Source organism: Vitis vinifera, chromosome 8, assembly GCF_030704535.1.
Source record: "Vitis vinifera cultivar Pinot Noir 40024 chromosome 8, ASM3070453v1".
In the NCBI taxonomy this organism is placed as follows: Eukaryota; Viridiplantae; Streptophyta; class Magnoliopsida; order Vitales; family Vitaceae; genus Vitis; species Vitis vinifera.
Genome location: NC_081812.1, coordinates 23,070,743 through 23,091,185, shown reverse-complemented (window position 1 = coordinate 23,091,185; position 20,443 = coordinate 23,070,743). Strand labels below are relative to the sequence as shown.

Here is a 20,443-nt window from a genome sequence, read left to right as displayed (position 1 = left end):
GTCAAACAAACCATTATTCTCTCATATTTTGATATATGTAACTAGCTTTTTTTATTAAAAATAATTAAAATTGTACTTCAAAACAAGAAAAAATTGGAGACTTTTTCAAATACATTATTAACTAATGCTTATGTATAATTATTAATATATGAAAAATATTTGTATACATTAAACAACATAATATAATATTTTTCATTTATAAATTTTAAAACTTTTAATCATGAATATTATAAACAAAAAAATTTATAATAAATTGTAAAATAATTTGTAAATAAAACTAAATTTGAGAAAAATGTCATGCTTGTTTTAATAGCAAATATTAAGATACACAATTTTTTTAATTTTATTTTAAACAAATATTAAAAGAAACATAATATATTTTTCATTCCATTTTTTTATCTTTATACAAACCAAAGGCAAACATGAGCATCATAGCCCATTGATATCATGTCATATTTAAAATAAAGTCCTCATACACGTAAGATGATATCCAATTTTGCCAACCAAATATACATATTGAAATCAAATCATCTTAATCGATGACATGCTTTTGAAATAGATTAGGTATTTGGTCAATCGACATACAGTCCATGAGATTTATTGGAATATTTAGATAAATTTTATTAAATTACACAAATGGTACATGTAAAAGTACACGTAAAAGGACACAATCTGTGAAACTAATTCCAAAGAGAAACCAGAAACGATGCCATGAGTTTGGTACCAAGTATCAAATATCATCTCCATCTTTGAAAAACAAATGGATGACGTACCTGCTTCCTCAGATGAGTTTTCTGGCCACTACATTCTATAACTCGGTTTGCAGTTCAATTTTCTTCATGAAGAATTGGGTACAAGATTTGACATATCTTCACAGCTTCACGTGTCCGAGGCCTCCTTTGAATGAGCCATACAGGGGTTGTGATTTTCTGAACTTGAAAATATCATCTATCTTAACTTGGATGGGTTGATTTGCTTCCTTTTGCTCCTCTGCATACTCTGAAGTATGTAGGCACCCATAAACTCGTACACTTAATGTCTTCTTCTGAGGTGCACCGACTTTTATATGTTCGTTGAAGAAATCTATAAGTTCTTTTTGGGTTAGCTTCTTCAATGCTGCAACCTGTTCATCGCCATTTGGAAGTGTTAGGTAAAAGGGTCTGTTTTGAATGGTTCATGCCACCTTGAGAAATCATGGGATTCACTTCTAAAGGATGGGGAAAAAAATAATTATGCTCATACCTCAGCTTCTGTCCTATCAAACTTGAGGGTCCCATCATAGATTTCTTGCCAGTAAAATCCAGATTCTTCCCATAAATTCTTGTACTTCTCGAGCTTCATATCAACGAGTGTATTCACATTACTCTGTCAATGATCAACTCAGCTGTTATTTCACTGTTAAAAGGGCCGTAAGCTCCCCAAAAGGGGACAGCTGTAATCATGGAGCCATTAAAAAGAAAAAGAAAGATATGCATGAAATCCATAATCACCAAGACGGAATACACATGCTTCAAATCAATCACTTCATCTACATTACCTTATAAATCATCACTCCAGTTGTTATTTCACATTAAAAGGGCCAGACCTCTGAGTTTTTAAGGCAGATGTATGGTAAAAATAATTCACCAAGAAGGTTCAGTTGAACTCGCCGTTCAAAAAAGACGAGAATAAAATCCATTGATACCCCATTCATGTTACCAAACACCTAAAATCTGTTCAATGTGCAGGATATTCTATGAGTCCAATTGCTTGAGTTCATGATCATGTGGGGGCAACAGCTGATAGGATTTGATAAACTTCCTAGCCCTCACAATATTTAAGTATTGCATCATGATTGGATCCCTCCTAGAGCAGCAGAGTTAAGTTAGATGCCTTTGGCTTACGATCTTATGTAAGGGAAAAGAGTCAGAAATTTTTTGTCTACGGACAAAAAACAGAGGTGAAGGTCAGTAGCTAAAATAAAAAATTGGTGCAGACACTCCTGCCTCTTTGGCCAGGTAGCGCTGTAGGTAAGATCCTCACAGAAATCCCATCCTTCCTTGCAAGTAGGTTGAAGGGTTCGATTTTACAAACTAGTTTTGTAGTTAGAAATATAGAAGGTTCAGCTTTTCCTCCACAAACAGGAAAGTCTAGTGTCTGATTTTGATTTACAATTTTCTCCATCTTATTTCACATTCCCATTTTAAGGAGATTGAAATAGAATATTAAAGTTCAGAGAAAACTTCTAAAACATCTTCAAAATTATTAGAGGGGGAAGAGGTATATCTACTTTCTTTATGGTTGGGAAGTGATCAAATAGATGAATTGCTTCAACAAGTATGATAGAGGTCATTACAAAAAACAGATCAGTATAGAAAGGAAAAATTACTGAAGACAAAATGGCATTATTTATCTCACCTTAAATTCATCTTCAGACATTGCATAAAGTTTAAACTCAAACATCTTTAGAAACTCCTCGATTCTTGAATCAATATGTCCAGGACCCTGTCAAGATCCAGAGAGTGTTTTAGATGCAGCAAATGGGGACATGCAAAGCAGAGAACTATTTTATGTACCTTTACTGTAGATTGAATCATAAACTGCACTCCATGAATACCAGAATCATTCCTACATTGAGAGAGATTTTAGAAATTTTAAATATAATAGAAGAGATTCTGAATTAAACAAGTTTAGGTACAATTTCTTTTTCATTTTTTCATTTTTTCATTTTTATTTTCTCTATACCTCAGCATGAGCTCAGTGATGTACCCAAGTTGCTCAACTGATCTAAGTTGGTGAAAAGCTTGTTGCTTTGCAATGAGAGCAAAAAGCTGAAGTTTCACATTTGGCAAGAAATCATCCCTATGCACCTAGACACAAATTACAATAATGGGATTGCATATCAGAACCTGAATTGGAGATAATACATATTGCTTGAAGGTCATAGGAAAATGAAGTTCCAGAACTCATAAATCAAACAGAAAGAAGCATCTTACATTCAAGTTTGAGTACTATCATATAATCATGCAAAAATTATAAATTTCAATGAGCTAAAGTCTATTTGTAAAGCAGGAAGTATTTCCTCTACATTGAGAAGTAGAAATGGAAAATTTGTGAACCGGAGAGGAAGCCAAGACCGTCTTATTTTATTTTGAAGCAGCATCCAGATTGAAGGTGAATTTGAATAAAAAGTGAGGTGCAGGTGGGGATATGTTGCGAGTTTGCTGGGCGTAGTGGGGGATATTGGGTTTTCTTGTATATCTTGGGCCGCTTTTCTGGAGGCTCTTTTTATTTTAATTTGAGTCTTCATTTATCAAAAAATATTGGTTCTGGAACTAGGGGACTTCATCGTACTATGTGACAAGGAGGAAATATACTTAACATGGGTTGATTGGTGAGGGCCAAGGAAGTGAAGGAACTCATTGAGTACGGTTAAAATAAAGTATGCTTCTAGAATAGGCAGGAACTATTTTGAACAGAGAGTTTACTCATCATTTCCTGTTCTTTTCTCAGGCAATCATCCTCCTGCTCTCTAAAACTTTCCTCCTATCTACACGTACATTCCTTAGATTGGTAACAGAATATATGGGTAGAGAGTTAGTATAAGAAACGGAGAACCCTAGAAATCATCTAGGAATCGCAACTCATCGAAATGGACCTAGAATTCCTTTCCTTATGTTTGCCGATGACTGTATCATCTTTGCTAAAGCATCTCAAAATGCTTGTGCAAATATCAATAGGATTTTGGATCATTTTTGTGCCATGGCAGGACAGCTTGTGAATTTTCATAAATCCTCAGTCCAGATTTCTAGTTATATATTCAAGGAGCTATGAGGAGGAGGCTTGGGGAAGCTCTAAGCATTCCTATTTCCCATAGCATTAGCAAATATCTTGGTTGTCCAATAATTCAAGGTAGTTAAAAGAAGCACTTTTTCTATAGTAATTCTCAAATCTCAAAAAAAGCTTGCATCTTGGAAAGCTCAGTTCCTTTCAAGAGCTGGTAAAATAGTCTTAATAAAGGCTAATTTGGCTAGCTCCCCGCAAAATGTTATGAATTGTTTCAAACTTACAATGAGAAATAATGAGGATCTAGATAGAATCAAACAGAAGCTTCCTCTGGTTATCAAATGTAGGGTCTAATGAGTCTAAAGATTTTCCTTTGATAGCTTGGGATGACGTCCGTAGACCTAAATCTAAAGAAGGGCTAGGAATTAGGAGTTATGAAGATGTTAATAAAGCTACAATTACTAAACTAGGGTGGAGAATCCTCACGAATAAATATAACATTTGGGCTAGGATAAAGAGAGAAAAGTATATTTTTTTTTGATAAGTAAAATATATTCATTCAAAAGGCAAGACGCCATAAAGTATACAGGGGGTATACAAGGCATCTAAGCCTCAAAAACAACAAAAAAACACAAACCCCTCCCTTTAAGTGGAAGCCATCCACTCAAGAAATCCTATAAGAGAGAACGCCTCCTCACCTACATACAGTTTGGCCCAGCTCCACAAATTGCAAACAAAAAAATTCTTTAACTTCTGAATATTCAACACCCCCCCCCCCCCCCCCCCTAAATGTTAATCTATTCCTTTCCTTCCACACCGTCCAAAAAATACACAACGGAATGGCTTTCCAAATCTTTTTCCTTTTGTTTCCCACAAACGAGCCCCTCCAACTAACTAAAACATCCTTTACAGTTTCTGGGAAGACCCATTTCACATCTACTAAACCAAACACTATATCCCATAGAACTCTGACCACTGTACAGTGTAAGAGAATATGATTTACACTTTCTTCCTCACAACCACACAGAAAGCATCGATTTGGAAGTTGTAAGCCTCTTCTTTGAAGTCTATCCAAAGTCAGCACCCTCCCCCACGTCGCCTCCCATGCAAAAAAACAAACTTTAGTTGGCACCCTTGTCACCCAAATGCTTTTTGAAGGAAAACTTGTATCATCAGATCTCACCAGCAAATTATAAGCTTCCTTTACCCTGAAGTGTGCCCTTCTTTCTTTACTCCACAGGACTGAGTCTTCTACCCCAGAGGGTTTGTGGCCCCTCAAAACCTGAAGAAAATCCCCCACCAACCCCATCTCCCAATCATTGAAATCCCTCAAGAAATTAAGATTCCAATTTCCGCGACCCGAATTTTGGTCCCACATTTCCTCAACCGTTGAGTTCCTTTGAACCGCCATAGCAAAGAGATGAGGAAAACAATGGGACAACGCTATCTCTGAACACCACACATCTGTCCAAAATCTGATTGTGTTGCCCTTCCCTACTTTGAGACTCATGTTATTCCAGCACCATTCTGATTCTTTCCAAATTTCCTTCCAAACCCCTACTCCCACCGCCCCCCTAGCCTTCTTTGTCTTCCACCCGAAGTCCTCCTGTCCGTACTTCATCTTGATCACTTGTTTCCAAAGGTTATCTTTGTCACTAGCAAACCTCCATATCCATTTGCCAAGTAACGCTTTGTTCAACAAGGCTAGCTTTCGAATACCTAGCCCCCCTCTAGCTTTATCTGTACAAACCACCTCCCAATTAACCAAGTGAGTTTTCCCCTCCATATGTCCTCCTCCCCATAAAAAGTCCCTTTGCACTTTCTCAATTCTTCTAGCCACCACCTTAGGCATCCTGAAGATTGACATTTGATATATTGGCATGCTAGCCAAGGTACTTTTTATTAAAGTAACTCTTCCCCCTTTAGACATATACTGCCTCTTCCAAAGAGCTAGTCTTCTCCTGACCCTCTTTTCCACCCCATCCCACATATGAGGCGCTCTATTGAGGACCCCTAAGGGTAGACCCAAGTACTGAGAAGGTAAAGAACCCACCTTGCACCCTAGCTCAACAGCCAGCTCTTCCATCCCCACCACCTCTCCCACTGGAATGATTTCACTCTTTGCTAGATTAATCTTTAGTCCTGAAGCCGCTTCAAACCAAAACAAGATCCAACTTAAATGAGTTAAGTGGTCCTTTCTGGCTTCACAAAATATGATGGTATCGTCCGCAAAGAACAGATGAGTGATATGCAAAGAAGATTCCCTACCGCCCCTTATGTTGCACCCTGATAGAAAGCCCCCCTCCACTGCTCTCTTAATAAGAACATCCAACACTTCCATTCCCATAACAAAGAGATAAGGAGACAAGGGATCTCCTTGCCTAAGACCTTTTGAACTAGGAAAGAAGCCTGCAGGCACTCCATTAACCATCACTGAGAATTTTGCTGAAGATAGACAACTCCACATCCACCCCACCCACTTAGACCCAAAGCCCATTTTCTGCATCACCTTCAATAGGAACTTCCAATTGATACTATCATAGGCTTTCTCTATATCCAGCTTGCATATAAGACCCTTTTCTTTTCGTTTTTGCCAGGAGTCTATCACTTCATTTGTTATCAGAGAGGCGTCAAGGATCTGCCTTCCCCTCACAAAGGCATTCTGAGAATATGAGACCACCTTACCAACCACTCTCTTCAATCTGTTGGCCAGCACCTTAGCCAATAACTTGTAGAGGCCCCCTAACAGACTTATAGGTCTAAAATCCCCAAGATCCTCAGCACCACATTTCTTGGGGATCAAGACCAAAAAAGTGTTGTTTAAACTTTTGAGGAAAGAACTAGTCTCATAGAATTCCTTGAACATTTCTATGATCTCCTCTTTCATAAACTCCCAACAACTTTGCCAAAAAGCCAAAGTAAACCCATCCGGCCCAGGGGCTTTATCCCCATTCATCTCCATTAAGGCCCCCTGAATCTCCTCCTCTGTAAAGGGCCTCTCCAAAATCTCAGCCTCTTCTTGACTGATCTGATCTATCTGGAGACTCCCAATATCCGCCTTCCACCCCGTATCTTCCGAAAGAAACTCTTTGAACGCATTAGCAATTCCTTCTCTAATTTCCTGCTCCTCTAGAAACCACTCCCCATTAATCTTAATTTTCTCCATGCAATTGTTTCTACGGTGCGCACTTGCCATGCGATGAAAGAAGCCCGTGTTTCTATCCCCCTCTTTCAGCCATATCTCCCTAGAAAGTTGTCTCCAGTGAGTCTCCTCCATAATCACCCATTTTTTGTAATCTTCTTTTGCCTCTTTCTTAAGTTCTGATTCCTCCATAGTCAGAACTCTATCCTTTTCCTCCCTGTCCCAAAATTCCACCTGTTGCAAAGCTGCAGATTTGTTGCTCTCCAGCTTGCCAAATACTTCTCTATTCCACACTTTCAGCTTCTGTTTGATTTCCTTCATTTTAATAGCCAACTTGTAGCTAGCACTACCCCTAACATCAATTTCTTGCCACCAATTGCGTACTAGCTCTTTAAAGCCCTCAGTCTTGAGCCACATATTTTCAAATCTGAAAGGGGTCGGCCCTCGTCTTATCCCATCCCCCACTAGCATAATTGGGAAATGATCGGACACCGGCCGGGGCAGCCGACACTGATAAATCCCACTGAATTGATCTACCCAACTAGGAGACACAAGAAACCTGTCCAAACGAGCCCAAGACTGATTATGAAGGCCCCCATTCCAAGTAAAGTCTCCCCCCTGAAGAGGAAGATCCACCAGCCCCAGATCATCCACAATTTCAGCAAAATTTCTCATTGCTGAATTTATCCTCCTCTGCCCACTCCTTTCCCTTGAAAATAAAGTAATGTTAAAATCCCCCCCTATGCACCAAGGATCCTCCCACAGCCCTCTAATCGCCCCAAACTCTCCCCACAAAGCCGCCCTCTCTTCCTTAGAAAAAGGACCATACACTCCCATAAAAACCCATACATTTCCGTCTTCTACATTGCGAAATCTGCAGGACAAGGTAAACTGACCCTCCTCCCAATCTAGCAATTCCAGAGCCCTTCTATCCCAGCATATAAGAATACCTCCCGAAGCTCCCTCCGCATTCACTGCTTTCCAGCCTAAGAATCTCCCGGATCCTATACTTCTCGCAATGCTATCCGTCATGCACTGCACTTTTGTCTCCTGAATGCACAATAAGTCCACCCTCTGATTTCTTATAAACGTCTTAATCACTTTTCTTTTGGAGCTATCATTTGCCCCCCTCACATTCCAGCTCAAAATTTTCACCTTCATTGGACAATTACTATTTGACGCCCTTTGCCCTGTACCAAACCTTTCTGTTTCAGCCCTCCCTCATAGTTTATGGAACATTCTAAACGTTTTAACTCCCTTTCAAATTTAGACTTTTCCAATAACTCTTTGCTATGTATTTTCTCCTTTCTTTTCCTGATCTTTGTCAAAAAATTCAGAATTTCCTTCTCTAATCCCTCCGTAGAGAAGCCCAGAAACTTGCTGAATCTTGCCAAACCACTCTCTTCCCAATTACCCTCCATCTCACTTCTCACAACTTGAGCATCATCTATATCGCCTGCCCTTTCCATCTCCCTACTTTTGTCACCGTTGCATTGGATACCTCCCGATTCCTTACATTCCTTGATTCTTTCATTGCATGCCTTATACACTGTTAGCCACAGTGATTTATCGGCCCAGCCCTCCTCCACCAAATCCCCAGAGTGATCGAAAGACTCCCCCCCTGGAGTCCGATCAAAAGAAAGAAGATTAAGATGAGAATTCCCCATTTCCCTTTTCCCCCTGAAACCAACCCCCTTTCCATACCTCTTTGATTCCTCCTCCAGCGCCCTATCCGTCTCTGTCAGCCTCACCCCTCCTTGTGACTTCCTTGTCTCCTCACTCTCCCTCGCAGCAAAGAATTCCGCTTCTGGAAGATGCTTGTGCGCAGGACCCTTCAGACTAAGGCTCGTCACCTCTTGGGCTGCCAATGCCTTAGAGCCCTTCCATGAAGTGCAGGCCTTATAACCCAATATGGCTTTATTTGTTAGCTGGGCTGGAGACCAAGCTGGATCTTTAAAATAGCAACCCACACCTTCCGATGGGCCTTCGTCTGGGCCAGCCTCACTTACAGCCACCCCTTTATTTTTCAAATCCATGGACCCAAGCAATAGACTGGGCCCGTCCTCCCTCCTTGTTTCCTTTGAACCCACGATTGGGCTTAAGGATATCGTTTCATCAGGTGAGGCCCAATTACAGTTTGACGGGCTTAATTCTGGATCGGACTCGATCCGACCCGACCCGCCCCCTGCAACACCGTCCCATCGTCAGAAGGTTGCAGCACCTCGGGCCTCCCGCTCCCCCAGCCCTTCATCACTCGCTGCCCCGCGCGTGTTTCCTCCTCACCCCTGACCTCCCTGCTTTGACGATCAGCTTCGTCCCTACATTTCCTCCTCAACACCGGCCACCATTCCCACCAGAGAGGCACGACGTAGCTTTCTTCCTCTCCTTCGATTTCCAACACGTTCGGTCTAACTTCCCCTCCCCATTTCACTAGAATTCTGAAAATATATTAAAAACAACAATTTCTTCAGGATCCCAAAAAAGAAAGGAGATTCTATTGTTTGGAGGGAAGTCATTAACCATAGAAAATATATTGGAGTTGGGCTAAAATGGTGCATAGGAGATGGGAGGAAAGTCTACTTTTAGACAGATTTTTGGGTTTACATGTCGCCACTTATTTCTTTTGTGGATGAAAATCACTTACATTACATCAATTGGTATGCCAAAGTGTATGACTTTATAAATCAGGATTTCAAAGAGTAGAATCTATAGTCTATTTCCTCAATCCTCCCTCTAAATGTTCTAGCAGATATTAAAGCAATCCCAATTCCTTCCTCTCCCTTATGTGATAGGATTTTTTGGGAATTCTCACAAGATGGTAAGTTCACTCTTAAGTTAGCCACTTGGGCTATAAGAAAGCCTTTGATGCACCCTAGATCCAAAATACCACATTGGATTTGGAATTTAAATCTTATGACAAAATTAAATTTTTTCTTATGGCTAGTTATTAGAAATGCTCTTCTTACTTGCGAGTTCCTAATAGCTAGACGAATGGAAATTTCGAACATGTGTTGTCTTTGCAATCATAATAGGGAAAATATTGACCATATTTTTAAAAGTTGCCTTTTTGTCCAAGGAATTTGGGACCGCATCAAGTTTAATTGTCCTACATCTCTTTTGTTTGAAGGTGATTTTTTATCATGGATTGAAACGGTGTATAAAAACTATAAAATTAATTGTAAGATTTTCAACAGTCCTATGGAAAAATTTGCTATCATCTTGTGGAATGGATGGATCCATAGAAATCAAATAGTGTTTAAGAAGATCCAACCAAACCCCTTTCTTGTTATTGAGAAAGCTACCTCTAACTTTCAAAATCTTTAGGAATATGTGACCGATCCCCAACTTCAAAACGAAGGACGATTTGTCCCTCGAGTGGTTCAAAAATGGATTCATTAGATTCCTCCGATTAGTGGAAATTTCAAATTAAAGTTCCAGGGTAGAGAATAGAAGTGCATTAAGATGGGTTATTAGAGATTCTAAAAGTATAATAAAAATGGCTATAAGTAGGCATATAGGCAAGACGTCAATAATTATTGCAAAATGTATGACTTTTAGAGATGATGTGTTAGTTACTAAGAATAATAGGTTCTTAAATCTAGAGATTGAAGGTAACTCAAAGCAGTGATAAATAGTTATAACAAAAAGAGTAACATTCCTAGTTCTATTATGTTGTTAATAGAAGATATTTGAAAGATAACTCAAGACCTTAATGTTTGTATTTCTCGTCATATTTATAGAAAAGCAAATAGAACAACAGATTGTTTAACTAAAAAAGTTATCTGCACTTATATATCTTTCACTTGAAGGTCAGATTTTCCTAGAGATGTTACAAAGTTTGGCTTTGAAGATTACTATGGTTATTCTTTCAATTGAATGTGCAGATACTCTACCTTGTAGTTTCTTTCCATAATAAAAAATAAATAAATAAATAAAAAATAAAGAGGCTTTTCTTTCTCTTTTTTCTGGTAAAATCTTCTTCCAAGAATTAAGTTTAGGCATAACAATCAATTACCCCTTCATTTTATTTTTTATTTTTTATATGGGAATAATCCCTACAAGGATGGTGATTCTTAATTGGAAGGATGTTTTAGGCAAATTACTTATGACGATGGATGACTTAATAAGCCAATATTAGCTAATCCGAAATAGCGATAACATGAAAAATAGAAATAGATTTCATTGAACCCGATTTATTCAATGTCTGATATCAACATCGTTATGGGCTTTTGTGTTCTCTCTGGAATTAAGTTTGATGCCATGGAGAAGAGAGAAATAAGAGGAAAAGAAAGGCATAGGAAGTTGGTTATTTAATGGTATAATTTGAGTATGTGATCATTTTTTTCTTTGGGGGTTGACAAGCTTCTAGCTAAGGTCCTTGCAAACAGACTTAAAAAGGTGGTATGCAACTTAGTCTTAGATTTTCAGCATGCTTTTATGGTGAGTAGACAAATTTTGGATGTTGTTTTGATAGCAAATGAGGCCATTGATTCTAGAATTAAAGGCAACTTGAGATGAATCATCTGTAAGCTTGACATTGAAAAAGCTTATAATCATGTTGATTGGAGTTTTATCCTTACTTTGTTAGAGAAAATGAGTTTCAGATCCAAGTGGATTAGTTGGATTAAATGGTGTATCTCTATAGCATGTTTCTCGGTCTTGGTAAATGGATCCTCTTCAGGTTTCTTCCAAAGCTCTAGGAGGTTAAGACAAAGAAACCCTTGGTCTCCTTATCTTTTCATTCTGGCAATGGAGACTCTTTCTCGCATTCTTCTTGAGGCAAAAGAAGGGGGTTTTATTGATGGCCTCTTAGTAAAGGGTTGAGGGTGGAGGTCTCCCACTTCATTTTTTGCAAACGACACACTCATTCTTTGTGATGCTAGCAAAGAGAATTTAGAATACTTGAGCTAGATCTTTATATGGTTTGAAATGATATTAGGGCTAAAGATCAACCTAGAGAAAAGTGAGTTGATCCCTATTAGAGATGTCTCTAACTTGGAGGAGCTTGTTGGGATTTTAGGTTGTAAGGCGGGTGCTCTTCCTACTACCTATTTAGGCCCACCATTAGGAGCCCCTGACAAGTTTTATAAGGTTTGGGACAGAGTATGTAACGACCCGCTCTCAACCGTGTAGATATTGTCCGCTTTGAACCTAAAGGGGTCCTCACAACTTTAAAACGCGTCTACTTGATTACGAGGAGCCTCTACATATATAGTGCCAGAAACTTTCTCCCCTATTCGATGTGGAACATTACAAACACCCTCTCATGCAGACACAACGTCCTTGTTGTGTCCCATGAGATTTCGGGGTCAAACAGACAAACACCCCTTACGGGGCCAAACAAACCCCCACACCGGGGTCGAGGATCGGCTCTAATACCATTTGTAACGACTGACTCTCAATTGTGTAGATATTGTCCGCTTTGGACTCAAACAGGTGTTTGTCTGTTTGACCCCGTAATCCCATGGGACACAACAAGGACGTTATGTCTGCATGAGAGGGTGTTTGTGATGTCTCACATCGAATAGGAGAGAAAGTTCTTGGCGCTGTATATGTAGAGGCTCCTCTTAACCAAGTAGATGCGTTTTAAAGCCGTGAGGACCCCTTTGGGTCCAAAGCGGACAATATCTACACGGTTGAGAGCGGGTCGTTATAAATGGTATCAGAACCGATCCCTGACCCCGGTGTCGGGGTTTGTTTGGCCCTGTAAGGGATGTTTGTCTGTTTGACCCCGCAATCCCATGGGACACAACGAGGACGTCGTGTCTGCATGGAAGGGTGTTTATGATGTCCTACATCGAATAGGGGAGAAAGTTTATAACACTATATATGTAGAAGCTCCACTTAACCAAGTAGACGCATTTTAAAACCGTGAGGGGCCCCCTTAGGCCCAAAGCAGACAATATCTACATGGTTGGGTGCAAGTCGTTACAGAATAGAAGAACATTTTTAGAAAAGGCTTGCTTTATGGAAAAGACAATATCTTTCAAAGGGGATAAGACAAACTCTGATAAAGAGTACTTTGTCTAACTTAACGATTTATTTCATGTCCCTTTTTGCCATCCCGAAAAAGATAGTTATGAGTTAGAAAATATTCAAATGGATTTTCTGTGGGAAAGGAGGCCTATGACTCACAAGCCTCATTTGGTGAACTGGTTTATTTGTTGCATGGAAAAATAAAAAAAGGGTTTGGGCATTAGAAACTTATCCATTCTTAATAAGGCTTTGTTGAGAAAATGGTCCTAAAGATTTGTTAGTAAAAGGAACCCCCTTTGGAAACAGGTAATTATAGGAATCTACGAACAGGAAGAAGGGGAGTGGTGCACTTGTAGATCCTCCATTTTGTCTTAGTAGCACATGTTATTCTAAGTGTTTTTCTCTCATTTGGTGTTATTTTTAAGTCACCTTTAGAGATTCGTTGTCAAGAGATTTTTATGGATCCCAATTGTGACCTTAGTTGCATTAGTCTAACTCATTTAAATGCATTTTTAGGTTTAGCTCATTTAACTACATTTTAGGTTTAGTTCACTAAGTTGCATTTTTAGCTTAGTTCATTTAGTTGCATTTTAGGTTTAGCTCATTTAATTGCACTTTGCCTTAGCTCACATGGTGACACTCTAATTTAGCTCACACATTTTTGGGTTTAATTCACTTAGTTGTACCTTAACTCAGCTTATTTAGCTGTACTCTAGCTTAGCTCACTTAGTGACACCTTAACTTAATTCACTTAGATGCATTTGTTAGGTTTAGTTCCTTTAGTTGCACTAGTTGCATTTTTAGCTTAATTTATTTAGTTGCATTTTAGGTTTAGCTCATTTAATTGCACTTTACCTTAGCTCACATAGTGACACTCTAATTTAGCTCACACATTTTTGGGTTTAATTCACTTAGTTGTACCTTAACTCAGCTCACTTAGTAACACCTTAGCTTAGCTCATTTAGTTGCACTTTAGGTTCGACTCATTTAGTTGCACTTTAGGTTCAACTCATTTAGTTGTACTTTATCTTAGCTCACTTAGTGACACCTTAACTTAATTCACTTAGATCCATTTTTTAGGTTTAGTTTCCTTTAGTTGCACTTTAACTTAGCTCACTTAATGATACCTTAGATTCAGCTCACTTAATTACACTTTAGCTTAGTTTATTTAGTTGCATTTTAGGTTTAGCTCACTTAGTTGCATTTTAGGAAATTTCTTAGTTACATCTTAGTCCATTACATTTAAGCACACTTTAAAATAGTTCATCTAGAGACATTTTAGTTCATTACATATAAGTATACTTTAAGTTAGGTCATTTAAGTACATTTTAGGATAGTTTATCTAAATGCCTTTTAGGAAATTTTTTAGGTGCACTTTAGGATAATATTTCATATCACTTCATTTCTGACAACTTTTCCAAAATCAATTGTTATCACAGAGAAAATTTTGTGGCAAAGTTTAGGTATAGGATTAGTCTCAAGAGAGGATCACGACATGTTGAAGAGAGACATGGCTAGCACTTGCCATAGCAGATGAGGACGACTTTGGTTTGTTTTTTCTAAGAGAAATCAAGAGATATTCACATTATTAGAGAGGGTATATAGCTGCCACTATTTTTTGGATGAGAAAAGGTGAAGTTTTGAGAGCTTTTTTTGAGGAAGAAATAGACATCCACGGTTTAGCCATTGAGAGAGGGATTAGGGTTGTCACCAATTGATCTTGAAGGAAAAAAGAAATCATCTTGGGAAGAAAAGTTGCTATCTTAGGTCATTAGAGAAACAAGAAAGGAGTAAACTTACATTTTTCCAAGAAGAGAGGTATGTTCTTCAATTTTCTTGCATATCTTGATCATGATTATCTCTCCACCTGTTTCTTTTTCTTCCATCTTGCTTAGGTATAGGATTTTTCTTTGTTTGGGGTAATGAAGACCACTTTGATTGTTGATGACATATTGATGAATGGTTGAGTGATCTCTTATTAATTAATGCCGATTAGAATTAGGGTTAGGATTGTTTTCTTTGGAATTATTCTCACTTGATTGAGACCCTTTGATTATGCATGATAGCAGGCCAAGGGATTCTCTATTTAATTATTATTGTCTTTGGTCTTATTTTTTGGTTGTTGGTTTTTTATTTTTTGATAGGAAACAACAAGTATATATATTGAAAGAAAAAAGAAGTACAAAAGAAGGATGAGGAATCCTCCCACCAAAGATAAAACTAAACAACACAATAAAAAAACATGAAACTACTATGAAAACTACGAACAAGCTCTCTTGGCTAGACCATCCCGCTAGAACTACACACTACTAGCCAATCTAGTTGTAACACGTTAAGGGGAATGCCCTTAAAAACCACAGAACAAAAAGCCCAAAGAGAAGCAAGGAAGTGAATGGAATCTCATAGATTCTCTAAGTTCCTAGCTTTGTCCTCAAATATCCTAAAATTTCTTTCCCGCCACACAACCCAAATTAAAGCAATGCACGCATTTTACCACAAACTATCCCTCTCTTGGAAATGCCAAAACATTTATAATTGATGGACATCATGTCGGAAATGCTTCTCAGAGGAACCCAATCCATCTTGGCTAACTGAAATAATCTATGCCACAACCCCATCATCAAAGAACAATGTATGAAAAGATGATCTGCTGATTCTCCTTGTCTCATACACAACTTACATATGTCAGGACTAAGAGCTTTGTATGGTTTCTCAATTGTAGCAAGTCATTAGTATTTACCTTCTTGTGTGCCACTAACCAGACAAAGGACTTGACTTTAAAAGGGACTTGAGAATTCCATACAAACTTAGTAGGGAAACGTGGAGAAAAATCGAGTATTTGGGACAAAGCTAAAAAGAAAGACTTGACTGTAAACAATTCTGACGAAGATAAAGACCAGGATCTTGCATCTGAAGCCGAAATGGATAAATGCATACGATCAAGAGATCGCATGAGACATTCTAGATCTTCTATCTCAGAATCGGAAAGATTACGACGAAAATTAAAGTTTCAAGAGAAAGGGCGAGCAAAACCGAGAATTGAAGATATAGAAATATTTTTATCCGTGACTACTCTTAATAGTCTTGGATATTGGGATCTCAAAGGCTGGTCCCCCCACCACAAATCTTCTCAAGAGCAAATTCTTTCCCCATCTCCTACCACAAACCAAGTATACTTGGAAAAATCCTGATAGACTTGTGCAATAGCCTTCCAAGGACAACGATGTGACCATCTGACTAAAGTGTTGGCATCCCAACCATTGGAATGTGTCCCATAAATGCTTAGAATGACCCGATGCCACATAGTTGTACTCTCCCTAGGATACCTCCACAAGCACTTCCCTAAAAGAGCGAGATTCCTTAAAGAAATCTTCCCAAACCCCAATCCCCAATCCCCTTTTTACTCTCGGCTTACACACTACATCCCAACTAACAAGATGATCTCTTTTACCTTCCCCAACCCTTGACCAAAGGAAGTCCCTTTGCAATCTCTCAATTTTTACAACCACTAGAGCGGGAATCTTAAACAGGGAGAGAAAGTAACTAGGAATGTGGGAAAGGCATGAGTGGATAAGAGTTATCCTACCACCGAAAGATAAGTAAGCCTTTTGCCACCCGTCTAATCTCCTCGAGATTCTCTCAATCACTGGATCCCATAATCCACAAGTGATTGGATTCCCTCCCATAATCCACAAGATTGACCTTAAGCCCAGAAATTTGCCCAAACACCAACAATAAACCCTTGAGAGTTTGTAGTTCTTCCGCACAAGAGTTAGAAAAGAAGATGGTATCGTCTGCAAATTGCAGATGGGACACCCTTGTTCTATTCCTACCTACTCTGAAACCCTCTAACAAACTTCTTTCTTCAGCTCTCAACATCATCCTACTCAACACATCTACGACAATAGTAAACAGAAAAGGGGATGAAGGGTCACCTTGCCTTAATCCTCTAGATGCCTTGACCCACCCTTTAGCATTTCCATTCACTAGAATAGCATAAGAGACCAAAGGCAGACAACCTCTCATCCAATTCCTCCATTTAGGACTAAATTCCTTCTTCTCCAACATGTGATCCAAAAAATCCCAATTCACGTGGTCATAAACCTTTTCAAAATCAATTTTGAAGACAACTCCTTCCTCCCTTGATCGCCTTTTCTCATCCACTATCTCATTAGCTATAAGAACTGCGTCCAAAATTTGTCTCCCTTGAGCAAAAGCACCTTGAGTATAATGGATAGTTTTGTGTAGTACTCCTCTTAATTACCCTGATAGGATTTTGGTTATTATCTTATAGAGACAAGTGATCAAGCTAGCAGGTCTAAAATCTGAGATCTTCTTTGTCTGGCTTTTCTTAGGCAAAAGAACTATGAAGGAGGCATTGGTGATTTGATTAATAATCCTACTACTGTTTTTTGTCTGTGCTTTGGTTTTTTGTCTGTGATGTTTATATTGTTTACCTGTATGCCACTTAATCATCTTCATACCCTACAGTTCCCTGGGGTTGTTTGTGTTTGATATTTTATATGTTTTAGTACCTTTAGAATGACTTTTTCAAACCTTTTTCCAAATAGATTAATCTTCCAACTTTTCTTAAAAAATCATCTTAGGTCATTAGGGTTTAAAAAAAAAAAGAATCATATTTTTTAAAAGACGTATAATCAATTTCAATTAGTATGGATTTGTTCATTGACTTTCAAATGAATTTTGATTTTGTGACACATGAATCCAAGTTCATGGTTCCAAACAAAAATAAAATGATTCTTTGCCTTGATGAGCCTACTATGAACTTGGATTCATGTGTCACAAAATCGAAATTTATTTGAAAATCAATGAAAAAATGCACACTAATTGAAATTGATTGCATGTCTTTAAAAAAGATAATTGTTTTTTTTATACCCTAATGACTTAAGATGAATTTTTAAGAAAAGTTAAAGGATTGATCTATTTGGGAAAGGTTTGAGAAAGAAAAAAAAAATATTAAAGACACTAAAACACATAAAATATCAAATACAAACAACCTAGAAAAGTGTATGGCATGAAGATGATTAGGTGACATGCAGGTAAACAATCTAAACATCACAAATAAAAACCAACAACAAAAAATGAGACCAAAGACAATAAAAAAACAAATAAGGAATCTCTTAACCACATATTATGTATGATCAAAGGGTCTCAATCAAGTTAGAATAACTCCAAAGAAAACAATCATAACTCCAATTCTAATAGACGTTAGTCAACATGAGATCAATCAATCATTCATCAACTTTTCATCAATATATCATCAACAATTAAAGTGACCTTCATTATCCACCTCAAATAAAGAGAATTTCTATACCTAAGCAAGATGGAAGAAAAAGAAATAGATGGAAAGTTAATCATGATCAAGATATACAAGAAAATTAAAGAACATACATCTCCCCTTAAAAAATGCAAGTTTACTCCTTTCTTATTTCTCTACGTCGTGTCTTGCCTTCTTGATCTTCAAGACTTCAACTTTTCCTCTAAGGACTTTAGCTTTTTTCCCAAGACTCCACCTTTTTTCTCAATTTTGTGGCAACCATGCTCTCCTCCCCCAATGACACAATCCTTTCCTTTAGGCGAATCTTGTACCTGAACAAGATTGATTTAGGAAAAATTGTCAACAGTTGGTGTGTAGCTCTTTCTATTAGTTTTCCATAGCTTCAATAATCAACTTATTTTGATATTTGTAGCGAAAATTACGCTCAAAATATTGAAGCTTGTTCAGCATATGACGAGAAAGCTCTCCTACTCTTTCTCAATCTCTCTAAATCTCCCAAAAAATCTCAATCCATATATCCCTTGAAAATGTGGCAGCCGTGTGTGACCTTAAGAGTCTTTCCTCCTTCAAAAATCAATATGTCGTGAATGTCTTCCAAAGAGAGTCCTCTTCTCTAAAAAAATCTACTCTTTCTTACCAAAAAAACAAAACTCTTGCCCAATATCCAAAATCTCCATGTCTTAATGTCTTCTTTGTTTTCTCAAACAAGCCCTAATGTACATGCCATGTAAAGTGATATGAAATAATATTCTAAAGTACACCTAAAAAAATTCCTCAAATACATCTAAATAAACCATTTTAAAATGCACCTAGATGAACTAACTAAAAATATATTTAAATGTAATGAGCAAAAATGCCTCTAGATGAACTATCTTAAAGCATACTTAAATGTAATGAACTAAGATGTAACTAAGAAATTTCCCAAAATGCAACTAAGCAAGTTAGGACGGAGTGCAACTAAAGTTAAACCTAAAATGCAATTAAGGTCCTCGAGGTTAAATTCGGTAATAGAGTGAAGTTCGTGATAGACAAGTGGTGTGGAGACACACCTTTGAGGGAATCATTTCCAACTCTTTATTATATAACCTCCGCAAAATATGCTTAGGTGGTTGATGTCTGGGATGGTGGTAACTAGGACCCTAGGTTTGTTAGACAATTCCATGACAAGAATTAGAGGAGGTTGATGTATTTTTTGGGAGATTGTATGACCACTCCATTAGGTTGGCCTCTAAGGATACTATGGTGTGGTTGGGGCCAAAGAATGATAATTTCTCAATTAAATCTTTCTATTCTTCTTTGGCTAGTAGGAGAGTTGAGTCTTTCCCTCATGATATAATTTCGAATTCTTAGGTCCCCGTTAGAATTAGCTTCTTTACTTGGGAAGCCACATCGGCTAGGATTTTGACTCTAGATTAGCTCAGTAGGAGGAGTTGGAGGATCCCTAATAGGTGTCACATGTGCAAAGAATATGAAGAAACGGGTAATTGTGTTCTCCTTCATTGCACAAAATCCCATAATTTGTGGCAGTTGGTTTTTATTTTGTTCGGTGTACAATGAGTGATGCACTCTTCAATTAGGGCATTTCTCTTAAGCTGGTACGATTCTTTTGTAAGGAAAAAAAGAAAAAAATGCTTAGAAGGTTGCTCCGTTATGAGTTTTTTTGGACCATGTGGAGGGAAAGAAATAGAGAGCCTTTGAAAATTGCGAAAGTTTAGACCAAACAATTAAAAATTATTTCTTGAACCTTTTTTGGGATTGGGTTAAATTGTATTTGGGGATGGCTCTTTGTCGGTGTTGGAATTTGTGGATTGGTTAAGCTCTTTGTAGGGTGCATTTGCTGGTTTTTGTGTCTTCATGCGTCCTTTTTTGGGTCTTACCCACTTTTATCTATAACACATTTTCTATATCTATCAAAAAACTCTTCGGAAGTAATTTCTTACCCACAACAAGAATCTGTCAATTCAATGCCTCAAAACTCAAGCTTAGCAAGAGCAAGGACCAGATAAAGACAAAGAAACACACAAACTTCTAGCTACTACTAATTTTCCCAGAAATAATTAGCAAGGATCTGAAATTTTATTGGGATGAAATGGCAGCAAAAGACCTCTCACTTTCCATTTCTCTTTTATGAGATGCTTTTAGATTATATATATATATATTAGAATAAATCACAAGAGAATAAAGTTATAGTTCAGTTAACTAATGTGAGACAGTGTCATTATCATCTTTTCTTGAATTCCAAAACGTTAAATAAGAGTCCA

General features: G+C 37.8%; 1 protein-coding gene across 4 annotated transcripts in view; it reads right to left on the bottom strand.

Moving 5' to 3' along the window:
* Positions 1 to 514: 514 nt before the first annotated feature.
* The window catches only part of LOC100246976 (insulin-degrading enzyme-like 1, peroxisomal), a 44,643-nt gene continuing 24,714 nt past the window's right edge, over positions 515 to 20,443 (bottom strand). For 3 of the 4 annotated variants that reach the window (XM_010655477.3, XM_019221616.2, XM_019221617.2), the window contains 5 exons: positions 2,725 to 2,849; positions 2,556 to 2,607; positions 2,398 to 2,484; positions 1,243 to 1,365; positions 515 to 1,123 (listed from right to left, as the gene is read on the bottom strand). In XM_010655477.3, coding sequence (XP_010653779.1) covers positions 872 to 1,123; positions 1,243 to 1,365; positions 2,398 to 2,484; positions 2,556 to 2,607; positions 2,725 to 2,849 — 639 coding nt within the window. In that variant the 3' untranslated portion in view covers positions 515 to 871. Of the gene's footprint in view, positions 1,124 to 1,242; positions 1,366 to 2,397; positions 2,485 to 2,555; positions 2,608 to 2,724; positions 2,850 to 17,974; positions 18,494 to 20,443 lie in introns of those variants that run through there. The other variant, XM_010655478.3, reaches the window with a different exon arrangement.